Source organism: Lissotriton helveticus, chromosome 1_2 (genome assembly GCF_964261635.1).
Source record: "Lissotriton helveticus chromosome 1_2, aLisHel1.1, whole genome shotgun sequence".
NCBI classification, from domain to species: Eukaryota; Metazoa; Chordata; class Amphibia; order Caudata; family Salamandridae; genus Lissotriton; species Lissotriton helveticus.
In genome coordinates, this window is record NC_136058.1 from 145,004,017 (window position 1) to 145,022,129 (window position 18,113).

The following is an 18,113-nucleotide window of genomic DNA, read 5'->3' on the forward strand; positions in this document are numbered from 1 at the left end:
AAAAGCTGGACCATCTTGGCAAGATGTTTTCTTCCTCCTTCTTAGGACTGCGGTCGGTCAACACTGCATGTCTGTTGGGCCTTTACACCCACTCCGTGTGGGATACGGTGGCACAAGTGCTGCCCCAATGCCCGGAGGAGGCCCGGGCTGTACTCTCCCTTGCAGTTGCAGAAGGGAGGGACGCAGCAAAGTTTACCCTCAGCTGTGAACTGGATACTGCCGACTCACTAGGCAGGATGATTTCCACATCGGTAGCCCTTCGACGCTACGCCTGGTTGAGGTCGACTGGTGTTTCAGGGGATGTCCAATCCACTCTTATGGACATGCCCTTTGATGGCCATCACCTATTCGGCGACAACGCAAACAATGAGCTGGAGTGCTTTAAGGATTCTCGGGCTACGGCCAGGTCCTTGGGCCTCTCCGCCATCTGCCCTGTGCAGTCTGCTTTTTGCCCCTTTCGTGGCTACAGAAGGGGTGCCCCATCACGTCCCGCCGAGGGCCACAGGCCAGCGCAAGCTGTTCAGCCCCCTTGCGTCCACTGCTGTGGTTCTGCAGGCCAGTCCACCACTGCCCCCTCTGCCGCAGCCTCCAAACCCTCCTAATCCGACATCCAGAACCACCGATTGCCAGCGGGTGGCAGGATTCACCATCACCTCCCCCACTGGCGCATCATCACGTTGGACACGTGGGTTTTGCAAATAGTCCGAAGGGGCTAATCCCTTCTCTTTGAGACTACCCCTCCATCCATGACATCTTAGTACCATCGCATGTTGGAGGATCATCGTGCCCTTCTCCAACATGAAGTTTCAGCACTTTTGGCCAAGGGAGCCATTGAGCAAGTTCCTGTCCCAGAAGTAGGTCATCGTTGCTATTCCCACTACTTTCTGGTGCCCAAGAAGGACAAAGGCCTGCGTCCTATTTTGGATCTCAGGGTAGTCAACCGCTTTCTACAGAAGGAGAAGTTCAAAATGTTAACGCTAGTTCAAGTCCTGTCTGCCCCGACCCTGGATGATAGCGTTGGACCTTATTTTCACATCCACGTCCTGCCAGCCCACTGACGTTACCTGCGGTCCACGGTAGGCGACGAGCACTTTCAGTTTACCGTGCTCCACTTTGGCCTTACCAGCGCCCCTCGGGTGTTCATGAAAGTGATGGCGGTGGTCGAAGCTCATCTGCACAGATCAGGGGTGCCAGTCTTCCCTTATCTCGACGACTGACTTTTGAAGGCAGGCTCGCCACAGGCTGTCAACATGCCGAAGTCACACCTGACTCCCTCTCAGAAGCTCCTCTTCATCTGAGCTGTTCTGGACACAACGCAGTTTCGGGTCTATCCTCCTGAACAGCGAGTCCGGGATATTCAGGCTATGATTCCGATCTTTCAGCCTTTATCCCGGATTTCGATCAGGATGACCCTCAGGCTACTGGGCCCGATGGCCTCCTGCATCATGCTGATGGACCATGCCAGATGGCATATGCGGGCTATGCAGTGGGACCTGAAGTACCAGTGGGCACAACATCAGGGGAACCTCTACGATTGCGTCCAGTTCTCGACGGGCACTGCACACCAATTGCAGTGGTGGCTAACGAACCAGGATTGGGTCGACCGCCAATCCCTCTCCCTTCCCCAACCAGAGTACACAGTGGCGACCAATGCATCACTTCTGGGATGGGGTGACCACATGGGGGAGGTGGAGATCAGAGGCCTCTGGTCTCTGGCGGAATCCGGGCTCCACATCAACCTTATGGAGCTCCGGGCGATCCGTCTTGCACTAAAGGCATTCCTTCCCTCTGTTCGGGGAAGAATAGTGCAGGTTTTCACGGACAACACCACCGCAATGTGGTACTGCAACAAACAAGGCGGGTGGGGTCGTGGACCCTATGTCAAGAGGCCCTCCGCCTCTGGTCATGGCTGGAACATCAGGGCATATCCCTGCTGGTTCAACACCTGGCAGGTTCTCTGAACGTCAGAGCGGACAAACTCAGCCACAGGTGCATGATGGATCACGAATGGTGCCTTCACTCGGAGGTGGTGCAAGGTCTCTTTCAACAGTGGGGAGAGCCTTGGTTAGATCTATTTGCCCCCGAAGAGAACGCACAATGTCGGCAATTCTGGCCGTTGGAATTTCCAAGGCGGCCCTCGCTAGGCGACGCTTTTCGTCACGAGTGGTGTTGCTGTCTGTTGTACGCCTTTTCCCCATACCACTTCTGCCCAGAGTGCTGAAGAAGATGATGCGCGACCCGTACCAAGTCAATCTTGTGGCTCCGGACTGGGCACTAAGAGTCTAGTATCCCGAGCTCTTGAACATGCCCATCCATCCTCCGATCAGAGTGCCTCTTCGGGAGAATCTTCAGTCACAGCAGCAGGGGACGGTCCTCCACCCAAACCTGTCCAACCTCCACCTCCTTGCGTGGAGATTGAGCAGCAGCAGTTGACATTGTTTGACCTGCCTCTCGAAGCCTTTGATGTTCTCTCGGCAGCAAGGCGTCCGTCCACTAAGGCGATTTACACCTGCAGATGGAACAAATTTGTGGCATGGTGCACAGCATAGGCTGTGGATTCCCTTTCTGCCCCTCTTTCTGAGGTCCTCCTGTTCCTCCTTTCTTTGGCCCAGTAGGGCTCTGCTCTGGGCACTCTAAAGGGCTACCTCTCGGCCATTACAGCCTTCCTTAGGATTCCTGATCAGCCTTCTCTAGTCAAATCCCCTGTTGTAAATTGCTTCCTTAAGGGCATTACTCATCTTTTTCCTCCTGTTCCCTTCGTAATGCCTTAATGGGACTTGAACTTGGTTCCTACATATCTTATGTGCGCTCCCTTTGAGCCGCTACATAACTGTCCCCTCGGGTTTCTGACCTTAAAAACTGCTTTTCTGGTGGCCATCACGCGCAGAGTGAGTGAGCTCCAAGCGCTTTCTTCTAAGCCTGTTTATCCGGACAAGGTTGTCCTTCCAACTCGCCCTTCCTTCCTGCCCAAAGTGATTACTCCTTTCCATATTGGACAGACCATCACTTTGCCCACCTTCTTTCCGCCTCCACATCATTCCAAATAAGAAGAGAGGCTCTACCTTCTGGATCCAAAACGTGCGCTTTCCTTTTACTTGGATCGCACAAAACAATTCCGGGTGGATGACCAGCTGTTTGTTGGCTACGTGGGCGCCAAAAAGGTCGGGCCGTGCACAAACGGACCATTTCTAGATGGGTAGTTTAATGCATTAAAGCTAGTTATTCCTTGGCAAAGAAGGAGCCTCCATTGGTGTTGCCCGCCCATTCCACCCAGGTGATGGCAGCTCCTACTACTAGCGGACGTGGAGTCGCCCTTAATGACATCTGTCAGGCAGCTATGTGGGAATCGCTGCACACGTTCGCAAGACACTACTGCCTGGACAGCCAAGTCGGGAGAGAGGGCTTCTTTGGCCGTTCTGTTCTCCATGACTTCCTGGTGTGAACTTAGTTTGCAAACCCACCTCTAGGGTTGGTATTGCTGGGGTATCTATTCTAAGGTAAGGAATCTATAACTAACTGTTCCTTTCAGATGAACAAGTTACTTTCCTTCGGTCATGAGATATCTGTAAGAAACATAGGTTAGTTATAGATTCCTTACTGCCCCAGCCATCCTCCCCGTTCTGCAAACTCAGTTTCTAGGGTTAAGGATTTCCTTTCAGGGCCCTAGTTTTGTGCACCAGTGGTCAGTGTCCTGCATGGCTCTGCGCTTCTGGCGTGGAGAGTCATGTACAGAACTGACCGCGCAATGGCGGTGTCTACGTAGCTACCGCGACGCACTCCCCAGCAGATCCGCACATCAGTAGGATCACCTGGGTCTGAGCCCCCTCTCTCCAGGGTTCGAGGCTGCTCCGCCGCGTTCTGTGGTACCTTTCCCTACTCAGTGTTATCTTTGTAATTGGTGCCTGTTTGTTCATTCTTTATTTGTTTTACTGTAACTGTATTTGGACCCTTTTCACCCGTGTCCCCTGGGCGTGCTTTTCCCACCGCTGCTGCCCCTGTGGCCCTGCCCCCGTTCAGCCCGCTCCCGCCTCCCCTACTAATGGCGACCGCTGTGGGGAAGCGCGTGTGATTCCTTGACCTCCGGTCAAAAATAGCACTCTCCCCAGCAGCTCTGCACATCAGTAGGATCGCCTGAGTCTGACCCCCTCTATCCAGCAGTCGAGGCTGCTCCGACGCGTTCTGTGGTACCTTTCCCTACTCAGTGTTATCTTTTTAATTGGCGCCTGACTGTTTGCTCATTCTTTATTTGTTTTACTGTCACTGTAACTGTATTTGGCCCCTTTTCATCCCTGTTCCCTGGGTGTTCTTTTCCCGCCACTGCTGCCCCAGTGGCCCCGCTCCCGCCTCCCACTCTTCTGCTCCGGCCCTCCTTCTCTACTAATAGCGACCGCTGCGCGGGCGCACAGTGGGGCAAGCCTGTCTGCGACCAGTGCTAGGAACCCTGGCTCTCCTGGACCCCACCACTACGACTCAGCCACCCTCCACTCTCTCAACACTGGAGGCCACGCCGACAGCGTGAGATCCTCGCCCACCACGACCTATGGGCAGTTCTCGTGCGGGCACTGCCGAATATCCTTCACCGCCGACTAACTGGTTTATAATTTCTTGTTTTGTTATCTCTCCAAGGCCATTTATATTCCACGATATGAAATTAAGGCTATGCTTCACCCCATCATCCTATTCTACCTCACTTAAACCACCATCTTCTTGCATGTCTTCCTTATACCACTGAGAGGGGCTTGCAGGGCTACTTCTTTGACTCCAGTTACCCCGAGTTATCAAGTGCTGAGTTATTCACTACTATATTCGGATTACCTGCACCCCCTTCATTCTCCTCCCATAACCTCACCTGTCTCTTACCGAGCCCCGCATGGCAGTTTAAAAAGCCACTGCCTGGATTGATATTGTACTCTAATTCTTTCTCCGGTATTAACCGTATGCCTTCCTGCAGTATCTCCCTCTCTGCTTTCCAGATTGTGAATCTTACTAGATCTGAGTAAACTAGCACTCTTGAGATTTCCTTTCCTTGTATGTTTTCTATAAATCCCACCTGTCTCAGGTCTTTTGTTCCAATGTCCCTAAGGCTTGGACATTTTGAGAGTGAGTATAAGAGTTGGGATCTATTTAAAGGTACAACCTTTCTTGTTTTTTCCCCCTTTTTTTCTAGTTGGGCGGGTTCGAAGTACAGCCACATATTACATCCCGTTTCCGTATCTTAGGGGATTCTATACCTGACCACACGGTGTTCTTCCATCCTATCCCACCTTGTTTGCCTTTTACTTCTATTTTCCCTTGACACTGGGCTGCTTTATCTTGATTTTGGTTCTTCTGATTTTGTATATTATAGCCCGATTTAGTTGGTTTTAAAAAGGTTTTAATTTTAGTAGCTCCTTACTTGGTACCTTGGTAACACTTTCCTATACTTGGGTATTTAGGCCCTTTCTCTTATTCACTTCTCTTGCGTACTTAAGAGGTGACGTGTTCCGTGGGGTTATTATTAAGTTAGATTCTTCCACCTTTTCCCTTTTACTTTCCCTTTTACCTACTTTTTCTTTCCTCTTTCTATATAACTTTCTTTTTAGTAGACCCCTCAGCCTCAAGAGACTGTATCTCAAGCTGTCTCCTCCTTCTTTGTATCAGCATTGGGCATTTGGATACATATACACTATGTGGGGTTTCTATTATTTCTGTACCCCCGTTCTTTTCTGTCAACTGAGGGTCTAAAACAGGCCTCATCATAGATGGCATTTGCCCTCTGATTCCTTGTTATTCCTCTTCAATCTTTTGTAAATATTCCTTTTGTGTTTTCAACACCGCATTATTTAACATTGTGACTTCTAATATCCCCTGAAGGGTTTTTTGAAGCATCAAAAGTAAGTCCATCTTTGAGGAAGAGGGAGTTGCAGAGATGTCAAGGTCCTGTAAACTGTTCCTCTCGGAATTGTCTCTTCTCGCAGTTCTCGAAGTCTGCTGGTGCATTTGGATTATATTCGGTTTTGGCCATAGTGCTTTTGGGACCGATACATCCCCCCCAGTCAGATCTTGGCCCTTCACTGTCAATCTTTAAGCCAGATACTTCCAAATCCTGCACCTGCAGTGAGATTAACTTGGGCGACGAAGACAGCTGCGGTCCTGTTGTTAATTCATTTTGACTGAAAAGGGAATGATTTATCAAGTGTGATGCCTCCAATAATTCTTCGGAGGGTTCTACTGAGACGTTCTCATTCTGCTGCTCTGCTTCACCTCCCATAGGCTTAGTAGATGCAACTACTTTTTTGTATTGTTTACCTACAAAGTCCTTTATTAATTTGGAGGCTGATGTACTTCCTTTATTATCTTGCATAGCTTCTTTTGTGGCTTTAATAACTTTTGTTTTTTCTCCTTTGAGCTACTTCTTTGGCCCCTTCTTTGGGGCTTTCCAGACTCTCCTGGCTCTCTTCTAGGGTTCTACTCTCCATAGAGGGCTCTGTCCTCACAGGGCTTTGATCTATGGGCTCCTTGAGATTTTTCGGTTTCCTTTTTGGTGCCATTAGTCTTTTTTTAAGAGGTATATCAAATATGTAGACAGTAGACTTGCTCGCTGGAAAGCTCCAATTTATGGCCTCTTACTCAGTCTTAATTAGTAATACTGTTTTAAAAAGTAGAGTAAACTCTCCAAACATGACCTACCATGCCTGCCACTTTTTGCTTCTTTCCAGTGTACTGTTCCCTGGTTAGTATGCTGGGGGCCTCCTCATCTTGCTTTCTGGCTTCCGGGGCGGAAGCAGTTCAGCAATGCAGATCCTTATTCGAAAGTTCCTTTGCTGCCTTTACTTCCTCCTTCCTTCCGGCTGCCCGGGAGAGCCCCTCCGTCTCCTGCTCCCCCGCAGTTTTTTAGGTCTCGTCCTTTTCCATTGCGAAGCAATGGGAAATGGGGGAGAATTCATGTGCTCCATCGGATAGTCAAACCACCACTTTTGTCCGTGGCGTTTTCTTCGAGTGCACGTACAGGCACGCGCATTTGGCCATCTGTTCCTGTTCCTAATGGCCCTCCCCCAGCACAGAGCGCGCATCGCGGCCGCACAGCACATCAAAGGGCTTCTCCCAGCGTGTGCTGTGCGGCTTCTCCTCCCCTAATTATGTGGCCGGCTGCAACGTGTATTGGCAAGGTTTGTTTAACAATGTTCTTGCTATTGTTGGTGTCTCTTAATTTTCTCTTGAAATTGTTTCTTCTTTTTTAAACACGCTCACACCTTTTGCCCATGTTCTCACTGCACAAAACTCATAAATAAATATATACATTTAAAAAACGATTGGCATACTTTCCGTTATATACTCATTTGTTTACACGTGATACGTCATTGAGCATGTAATCTTTCACTTTAATTCATTTTGAATCTCTTGTCAGAAGCTCTTCTACTGGCACCACCTCGCTGGTCTCTTGCTTGGGCCGAGTCAGCCGTCCCTGCAGCGTCTCTTCCTGCCCGTCCGTCAGCTAGGCTCGGAATTTAACCAAATAAATTAAAAGGCAGCCTGCTAGCTCTCCACACACCGCCGCACCCGCCTTGCCTCAAGCGCCACCACAAGCCAGTTTGGAATTAGTTTTAGTGTGCAAGCTCGTAGAGTGCTATTTAGAAAACAATCATGAAGCCGGCCAATTTGCAGCTGTTCGTGGTAGGTTTTTTGTAGTTATCGCTCTCCTTAGGTGCAAATGAGATGCCTTACTCACCACTGAACACTTTACCCGACTTTTTAAAAAAAACATTTTTTAAATCGTTGCAGTTTGTTGGGAAACTGCTTGAAATCCAGGATAAATCTAGAAAACTGCTGCCTACTTCAGGGGAACAAAAGGTGTCTGGAAAGTTAACTTATAAAGTGGCGGTGGAGCTGCACTGGAAGTGAAATGGAGATCTGGAAAAGGTTCTGCTAGCCCCATGTTGCACCGAGCGAGCCCAGATGGTGCTCGCAAGAGAGCGCCGATAGGGATACCACGCTTGTTTTTTCATAGTGCACTGCACAGTCAGTACCACACAAGCACGAGCATCTCCGTAATCCGCCTGCCCCCACCAGGCTCGCATTCCCGCCCCCTCACCAGGCCGCACATCTGCCTGCCACACTTCTCCTCCCCTCGCACGCATTCCGCTGCCCCTCCTTTCTCCCCCCCCCCCCCCGCCAGAAGCCTCGCAAAATAACCCCTCCTTTCTCCCCCTGCCCTGCTGCTCCCTTGATCCATTCTGGCTCTTTTTATTATTATTATACCTCCTTGCAGCCCTTTCAGTCCATTAGAAGACGTGTAAGTTGTTTATCAAGCATGCAAGCGCCACTCACACACGCAACGCCACTCACACACGCAACGCCACTCACACACGCAACGCCACTCACACACGCAACGCCACTCACACACGCAACGCCACTCACACACGCAAAGCCACTCACACACGCAACGCCACTCACACACGCAACGCCACTCCCACACGCAACGCCACTCCCACACGCAACGCCACTCCCACACGCAACGCCACTCCCACACGCAACGCCACTCCCACACGCAACGCCACTCCCACACGCAACGCCACTCCCACACGCAACGCCACTCCCACACGCAACGCCACTCACACACGCAACGCCACTCACACACGCAACGCCACTCACCCACGCAACCCCACTCACCCACGCAACCCCACTCACCCACGCAACCCCACTCACCCACGCAACCCCACTCACCCACGCAACCCCACTCACCCACGCAACGCCACTCACCCACGCAACGCCACTCACCCACGCAACGCCACTCACCCATGCAACGCCACTCACCCATGCAACGCCACTCACACACGCAACGCCACTCACACACGCAACGCCACTCACACACGCAACGCCACTCACACACGCAACGCCACTCACACACGCAACGCCACTCACTCACACACGCAACGCCACTCACTCACACACGCAACGCCACTCACTCACACACGCAACGCCACTCACTCACACACGCAACGCCACTCACTCACACACGCAACGCCACTCACTCACACACGCAACGCCACTCACTCACACACGCAACGCCACTCACTCACACACGCAACGCCACTCACTCACACACGCAACGCCACTCACTCACACACGCAACGCCACTCACTCACACACGCAACGCCACTCACTCACACACGCAACGCCACTCACTCACACACGCAACGCCACTCACTCACACACGCAACGCCACTCACACATTGTGGGTGCAGATTGTGGGTGCAGATTGTGGGTGCAGATTGTGGGTGCAGATTGTGGGTGCTGATTGTGGGTGCTGATTGTGGGTGCTGATTGTGGGTGCAGATTGTGGGTGCAGATTGTGGGTGCAGATTCAGGGTGCAGATTCAGGGTGCAGATTCAGAGTGCAGATTCAGAGTGCAGATTCAGAGTGCAGATTCAGAGTGCAGATTGTGGGTGCAGATTCAGAGTGCAGATTCAGAGAAAACGCAGCAGCACCACCACCATTGCAATGCAATAGGTCTCGTTTTAACGCAAATTTAAGCTATAGGCCTTGTAAATGACAAAGCCTTTTATTTATGTTCCAAAAACCAGAACGCAAAAATAAAGGGCATTATCATTTACAATGCTAATAGTTCAGACTCGCGTTATTGCGAGACCTATTGCATTGCAAATGCTTGTTTTAAAAAGGAGATTACCGGCAGACTCTAATTAGCACTCCATGGATCCCGAGTGCCTGCCAAGTCCACCGGTTTGTGCTTTGCGTTTTGCGCTTCAACTACGGCGCAGTGCAACACTCAGCAGTCTGCTCGCGTCCGTGTCCCTCGTCCGAAAGCTCCAGGGGTCGGTGCTTGGTTCGGCGTTACGGCGTTGTGGCGTGGCAAGGCATTCTAGGCAGGCGTAGTCAGTGGGGCGGCAACGGCAACCACAGCAGTGAACGAGGATTGATTTAGAAGTAAGTGGTCAGAGCTTGTGGTCTTTGCTCCAGTGTCAGTGAGGTGCTGCGATTGGTTCTGTTTTTAAAATGTATATCAACGCACTTGCTTGTTTCTCCGTGATCCGGCGATCTAAGTAACTAATATAAGCATGGAATTTCGGGTAGTCCTCAAGAAAAAGATCTCCAGTTGTTGCTTTCACGAAAAAATACTAATGAGGGAAAAAATGAAGGTTGTCATTTACTTTCTTATGCGTTCTTGTGAGAGGTAAAGAGGGAGAAAGTGGCGTTTATTTTGCTGCTCTGTAATACGGTATAGATGAATGATTAGGCAGTGTGTAAAAGTTATGTACTCAAAGGCTTGACCGCATCCTAAATAACACGCACAGCAGCATAAATGTTAAAACTATTATACTACTACAAATACATTGAGAACTGGACAAATAAACATTTTTATGCATTTTAGTGGTGTGTACAAGTGACATTATAAACCGCGGTATGTATTTTCTGTATTATATGTTGCTCAGGCTTTTCAGCAATATTCATGCATTATTGAACATGGTTAAATATTGTCTTTGAAATGCAATTTACGTTGTATTTTGGCACTATTATAAACTGTACATCAGTCCAAATATTTTACTTTGTCGTTTTACATTTTAAAAGATGTCTGAACACTACTGGGCTCCACAGAGTAATGTCTCTAATGAAACTTCGACTGCAAAAACTTTCCAGCGCACAATATCCGCACAGGTAACTTCGATATCTTGATTATCTACATTGCATATTAATTTATTTGGGAAATATCTGTTGGCCAAGAGGAAAAGAAAGATTTGAAAAATTAAAAAAAAAAATGGAACTCTTTACTGAGAACTTGTTAAATCGAATTGCTCATTCAGTGTAAGAACAATGTATTTTATTGAGCAATATCAGATCTTCCAAATAAATGATACATGACTTGAAGGATGTGATTAATAACATCTATAGAGGTAATCTATTTTTGTCATTTGCTTAATGTAGTATACTTTCTAACTGCTGCATCTAAATAATTTTTTAATGTCCCAATGCATGAGAATGAAATGGAGAATGTGCACATAACTGGGTTGCGACTTGATTGCCCCACAGACTCTCACTGGAGTTAATTGGCCTCAGGTTAAAGGTCACTACCCGCCCTGCACTACTGTTTGTGGTATTTAAAAGCTTGACCTTGGTTTCTTTATCCTGCTGGTAATCGATATCTGAAAGAAACAGGTTAGTGTTAGATTCCTTACCTTAGAATATCCCCAGGCGTCAGACTGGATCCGGAAAGTTTTGCATAGCAGTACCCCTGCGCGTCGGTAGGTGTCATCTGCGGCTCCGCGTCCGTCGTCGGCGCCAGGATGAAATCGCGTGCTGACGTCAGTTCTTTTTTCTGTCCCAGCAAGCGCAGATCCGCAAAAAGCAGTACTTCTTAGTCCCTTTCTGACTAACTTTTTCGATCCTTTTTGGGTCCTTTTTCGAGTCGGTAGACTCTCTGTGCTGGTAGGGATGCCCTGGTTCAAGCCCTGTGCTGACTGTAACCGTCTGATGTCGGTTACCGACCCCCACCGTCGGTGCCTGTATTGCCTTGGGGCTGACCACGACGACAAGTCGTGCCCCTACTGCCGGCCTTGACGTCGAAGGCTAGGCGGGAGCGGTCCCGTAAGCACCTCGAGCTCCGGCAGTCGGCCCCGCGCCGTTCACAGTCATCGCATCTCGGTGAGTCGACACCATTCGTCGGGCTCCAAGACCTCAGGTAAGAGGCACAAGAAGTCGAAGAGACGACATCGCTCTTCCCACTCCCACACGATGCGGCCGGGGGTTCGGGCGACACCGCCCATGCAGCTCCGCCGCAGGCGCCGCTGCCAGCTCCATACACGCCGGTCCCTGGGCTGAACGCGACGCCGGAGGAGATCGATGCCTTCCTCATGGTCATGAGGTCGCTCTCTCCTTCGTCGGGACCCGCTGTGGTGCCTTCGGGCCCCCGCGGCCCCGATTGGGAGCCCAAGCGGGCCGGGTGCCTCGGCGCCGTCGACGACTTTGGTACTGACGCCGCAGGGCCCCACCGAATCTGGGTCACCTTACGACCCCTCCTCCGGCACCGACCCCCCAGGGTGTCGCCCCCGACGTCGTCCCCGGTTCCTCCCTCGGTCCGGATCCGGCGTCGGACCGGAGTCGCTCGACGCCGCATTAGACGCCGAGAGAAGAGCAATTCTTCTATGATCCGGCCCCATCCTGTGCACCTGACTATCAGGAGATGCGAGAGGAGGGGGATTGGGAGGGGTCTGAGGACCCTCTGGCACGAGAGTGCCAGTCGTATCAAGACTGGGCAGTGGATCTAGGGGAGGCTAGTGGTTTGGACACTTCGCCCGACACTGGCTTTGTCTCCCCTCCTCCCGTGGCTACGAGGGCGGCCAAGGCCTTGGGTCTTGAGCTCCCCGTCGCGGCCGTGAGGACTAACCTCCTCACCGAGGTCCTTAAACCGCAGGCAAGCTCTTCGGGGCCTCTACTGCCGTTTAATGAGGCCCTTACTGACGTTCTGTTGGGCACTTAGTTCAGGCCCGCTACAGGTCCCCCTGTAGATAGGAACGTGGCCAGCCCAGCCCCGGGCGACCCTAGCTTCCTGTCCACCCACCCCACCCCCGAGAGCCTGGTTATCCAGGCCTCTAACTCCCAGACCGCAATCCCAACTGCGCCACCTAATCGGAAATCCAAAATGTATGAGCAGGTCGGTAAGAAGCTGTTCTCCTCACTTAGTTTGGGGTTGCGGTCGGTCAACACCGCTTGCCTTTTGGGCCGTTATACCCACTCTCTTTGGGACACGGTCGCTGTCGTGCTACCAGCTTGCCCGAGGAGGCCAGGGTCAAACTCGCTCAAGCCCTTGCGGAAGGGCGGGATGCAGCACGGTACTCTATCCGATGTGGGCTGGATACCACGGACTCGATGGGCAGGGCGATTTCCATGACGGTGGCGGTTCGCCGTCACGCCTGGCTGAGGTCCACCAACTTTTCGGCTGATGTACAGAATTCCCTCATCGACATGCTGTTTGATGGCCGTCGCCTCTTTGGCGATAAGGCAGACAGTGCGCTTGAGCGTTTCAAGGACTCCAGGGCTACGGCCAAGTCCTTGGGCCGGTCGGGCCAGCGCCAGCAAACTTCTGCCTTTCACTCCTGTAGGAGAGTAGGGTCTGCTTTCCTATGGTCACCCCATTTTTTTACTTTTTGCTTCACTGGTTTTCGACTTAATGTGGCTGTGGGCCTGCTAATCAGACCCACAGCCCTGCTGTTCTCTCTATACATTTCACACCATGTACTTTAGGTACATCACCAATTGGGATTTGGGTCACTCTTATGAGTCCCTGTACAGTGTACTATAGGTACCCAAGGCATAGGTGCACCCAAGGCCTACCAGGGGCTGCAGCATATCTTATGCCACCCCTGTCTGGCCATCCAAACTGACACAACTGGCTGATTACTCAGCTGGGGCAAGGTCGTGTAATCACCCCTTGCTTAGGTATAGTATTCCTATACCTACCCTTATATATAGACACATATGCACCTATAAGTCACTCCTATGGCAGGCCTTTAAATCCTGAAGGCAGAGTGCTTGGTTTTATGTGAGATGGTGCTCTAGCATGAGCTGAGCCTGTCTACAGCTTTCGGAACCATGTCCTTATAGCTGTTATATGATATAGCCATACCATATACTCTTAAGTGCATTATGAACCTCGCGGTTAAATGCTATCTTTGGTTTGGCTTTATCAAAACATGTCGTGTAAGGTGTCATACGCTTTGGAATACTACCCCCTCGCCAGTTCTGGTGACGAGGGTAGCATTCCACCCTTCTAGAGGGAGAAGACATGTTACTTCCACTAATCCCGGTTAAAGTTAACCAGAGCCTCAGCATCACAAAATGGATGCTGCTGCCACAGACACAAGTCTGACCTCCTGCTGCTGGGAGTCCTTCCAGCAAGGGAGGCTTGGACAATAGGTTTCCTGTCTTGGGAGGTGCTAGCACCACCCCAGACAGGCTATAGTGTATTGGAGCAGGGAGGGCTGAATGAAATGAGACACTGCCTGGGGCACACAAGGTGTCCCATGCATAGTCCAGTTCAAACCGGTGCTGGGGCACTCCATCTCCAGCTCTGCCGTGAAACTGGACAAATGGAAAGGGGTCCCACCCATAGGAGGGACCTAGCAGGTAATCCAGCCCCTAAATTTGGTATATAGGTAGGAGCTGAGTCCCAAGACTTTAGATTTTATCCTGACTGAAACGAAACTCTGGACCTTCGACATCCTACTCGACATAGAAGACTGAAGAATCTCCCTTGTGGTCAAGGAGTGACCACCCTGCACAAGCAGGCACCATCAAGCGATCAACGGTTTGCTTTGTCGAGGCTCCTGCCGGAGCCCGAGCACAGAGCCTGACAAGACCCGGACTTCCAGACTTCCTTCAGCCCGATCCACAGCAAAGCTGAGACCCGTAGAGGCGACGCGAGACGTGGGACCGGCCATCTTGGAAAGCCAGCGAATTGCTTTCCGTGAAACTTCTGAGGCACCCTCGAAGTTGTGCATTGGGGATTGAGAAGCCCCAGCCCCGAGCACCAACTGCACCGAAGATCAGCACTCCACGAGTTCTGCGTGGGGCCCTTCTGCATTTTCCTGCTCGACGCGTCTGTCCGGTCACTTGCCTGTTGGCTAGTAGACTCTGTGACGACGAAACCTTTGATTTACAACGTTGGTCTGGTTGCTCCAGACTGGCCCTTGCTTCCCTGAAAAGGAGCAGCCCATCAGACCTTGCTGGTCTGATTAAGAAGCCATCTTCCTTTTCTGCGTGGGTTGCCTTTGCCAAGGCTTGTTGACTCAAATCCGGAAGCCCACACCGCCGACAGCGAGATTCTTCGTGGGACAGTCCGTGCCCAGCTCCTGGTCGTCAGCGACACCTCCTGGTCCACGTGGCTGCAGAGACAAGCGTCACGACATCACCTGATTGCTTCGCGACATCGCTTGGTTCCTTCCTGGTTCCATCCTGGTCACTGGCTAGTGACCCAGACTCTGTCCCCTCTGCTTTCAGGTACTCTTCATCCTCGATCACCCTTGGATCCACCCGAACACTTCTCTCCTGGTCGCCTGCAGCATCTTTCTCCAAGGCTCCATAGGAATCAGTGACAAAACCCGACACCTATGCACCCGCTTCCTGTGGGTGAGGTAACGCGAGTATTTCGGTACTTCTGTAGGTATTGACTATCCTAGTGTCATAGTTTCAAGTAGCTTTTCCCTAGTCCATCCGGAAGTGTCCTAAAAGAACTAGTTTCCATTTCTTTTGTTCCCATTCTAACTCTATGGTAACTTGCGTGCGTGTAAAGACACTGCACGCGCATCCCGTGGGCCTCCTGCTCTCTATCCATTGGTAGTACAGTGTAGCCCCAGCGATTCTCCAGGCCCTAGGCCTTTCCTTTGTTCGTGACGTGGTTCTTATACCACTATTTTAGTATATGGTTCGAAGTGCCCCTAGGGCATTACTGTATTTTGTGCAACTTATTGTATTTTAATTAAGTATCTTGTTATGTGCTGGTGCCTCTGACCTCATAAAGAGTTCAGAGGATTGTGTTAGAAATAAATACATATATATTTTGATATACAACCTGTGTGGTGTCCTTTCACTTGGTATTAAGGGGATTGTATATGGTAAAACAGCTGGCTTCACATGCCCTCTTGAGTTTAGCCTAAGACTGCTTTGTCCATGCTACCACTGGGATAGCTGGTCTATAAGGTTGACTTTACAACCATCACCATAAGGGTTGTTTGGACTGGTGCAAGGTGCTCACTAGAATAGTGAACATCATATACCAGGCCAACTTCTCACAACTCCTTTCATGGCCAAGGAAGGGGCGCCCCCTCACGCCCTGCCAGCCACGGGACGCAGACTAACATCCAGCGCGTCGGCCGGCGTGGTAACTGCCGTGGCGGTGCCAGGGGACAGCGGCAAGGCCAGTCCACTTCCACCCCCGCAACATCCGCCTCAAAGCCTTCCTAGTCCGAGCTTTCAGGCCTATTCGACGCCAGTGGGGGAAAGTTTCGCCATCACCTCCTCCACTGGCGCTCCATCAGATCGGACAGGTGGATGCTGCAAATCGTCCGAAGGGGCTACTCCCTCCCCTTCGAGGCAGCCCCTCCGTCCATGCCACCACAGTACCACCGCGTGTCGGTGGATCACTTGCAACTTCTGCAAGAGGAAGTTATGGCTCTCTTGGGCCACTACTTTCTGGTTCCCCAGAAGGGCAACGGGGGCCTACGCCCTATCTTGGACCTGCGGATCGTCAACGGCTTCCTCCGGAAGGAGAAGTTCAAGATGCTGACTTTGGCTCAGGTCTTAGCTGCTCTAGACCCAGAACACTGGATGGTAGCGTTGGACTTGCAGGACGCATATTTTCACATCCCCGTCCTGCCGGCCCACCGGCGTTACCTGCCGTTCACAGTAGGCCGCGAGCACTTCCAGTTTACCGTCCTCCCCGTCGGCCTTACCAGCGCCTCTCGGGTGTTCACGAAAGTGATGGCGGTGATCGCAGCCCATCTGCGCAGATTAGGCGTGTCAGTCATCCCCTATCTCGACGACTGGTTGTTGAAGGCAGGCTCGCCCCAGACAGTCGTCAGCCACCTCCAGACTACGGCCGACCTCCTGCACCTGCTGGGGTTCTCAATCAATGTGCCAAAGTCACACCTGTGTCCCTCTCAGAAGCTCCTCTTCATCTGAGCGGTTCTTGATTCAGCGCAGTTTCGGGTTTATCCTCCCGAACAGCGGGTTCGGGATATTTAGGCTCTGATTCTGATCTTTCAGCCTTTATCCCGAGTCTCAGGTTGACGGTGCAGTTTCTGGGGCTGATGGCCTCCTGCATCCTTCTGGTGCATCACGCCAGGTGGCAGATGCGGGCTCTGCAGTGGGATCTGAAGTTTCAGTGGGCCCAGCATCAGGGCAACCTGTCCGACCACGTCCTGATATCGGAGGGCACTGCGAGACAGTTGCAGTGGTGGCTCACGGACCGCGATTGGGTCAGCGGCAGATCCCTCTCCCTTCCCCAACCGGAGCACGTAGTAGTGACGGATGCGTCCCTCCTGGGCTGGGGGGGCCACATGGGAGAGGCGGAGATCAGAGGCCTCTGATCTCCGGCGGAGTCCTGGCTTCATATCAACCTTCTGGATCTGCGGGCGATCCAACTTGCTCTGAAGGAATTCCTTCCCTCTGTCCGGGGAAGTGTAGTGCAGGTGTTCACGGACAACACCACCGCCAAGTGGTACTGCAACAAACAGGGCAGGGTGGGGTTGTGGACCCTTTGTCAGGAGGCTCTGCGCCTCTGGCAATGGCTGAAACACCAGGGCGTCACCCTGGTGGTTCAACACCTGGCAGGTTCCCTGAACGCCAGGGCGGACAAACTCAGCTGCCAGTGCATGATGGATCACAAATGGCGTCTGAACTCGGACGTGGCGCAAGGACTCTTTCAGCGATGGGGAGAGCCTTGGTTAGATCTATTCGCCACCGAAGAGAACGCGCAATGTAATCAGTTCTGCGCGTTGGAATTTCCAAGGCGGCACTCGCTCGGAGACGCTTTTCGTCGCGAGTGGAGCTGCGGTCTATTGTACGCCTTTCCGCCTATACCACTTCTGCCCAGAGTGCTGAAGAAGATCAGGCGCGACAGGGCCCAAGTCATCCTTGTGGCTCCGGACTGGGCACGAAGATACTGGTATCCTGAGCTACTCAGCATGTCAGTCGATCCCCCGATTAGGCTGCCTCTTCAGGAGGACCTTCTGTCGCAGCAGCAATGGGACGGTCCTCCACCCAAACCTGTCCAGTCTCCACCTCCATGCGTGGAGATTGAGCGGCGACAGTTGAGGTCATTTGACTTGCTTCCTGAGGTCTGTGATGTGATTCTGGCAGCCAGGCGTCCCTCCACAAAATCTGTATATGCCTGCAGGTGGAACAAATTTGTGGCATGGTGCACAGCAAAGGCTGTGGATCCCTTTTCTGCCCCCTTTCAGAGGTTCTCCTCTTTCTTCTTTTTCTTGCCCAGAAGGGCTCCGCTTTGGGCACTATCAAAGGCTACCTTTCTGCCATTTCAGCCTTCTTGAGGCTTCCTGATCAGCCTTCTCTTTTCAAGTCCCCTGTTGTAAATCGATTCTTGAAGGGCATCACTCACATG

General features: G+C 51.7%; 1 protein-coding gene across 4 annotated transcripts in view; it reads left to right on the forward strand.

The window, feature by feature from the left end:
* USP24 (ubiquitin specific peptidase 24) overlaps positions 1-18,113 on the forward strand; it is a 2,099,319-nt gene that overhangs the window by 2,049,738 nt on the left and 31,468 nt on the right. For all 4 annotated transcript variants that reach the window (XM_078670143.1, XM_078670156.1, XM_078670149.1 and 1 more), the window contains exon 65: positions 10,568-10,654. In XM_078670143.1, the coding sequence (XP_078526269.1) occupies positions 10,568-10,654 (87 nt within the window). The remainder of the gene's footprint in view (positions 1-10,567; positions 10,655-18,113) is intronic.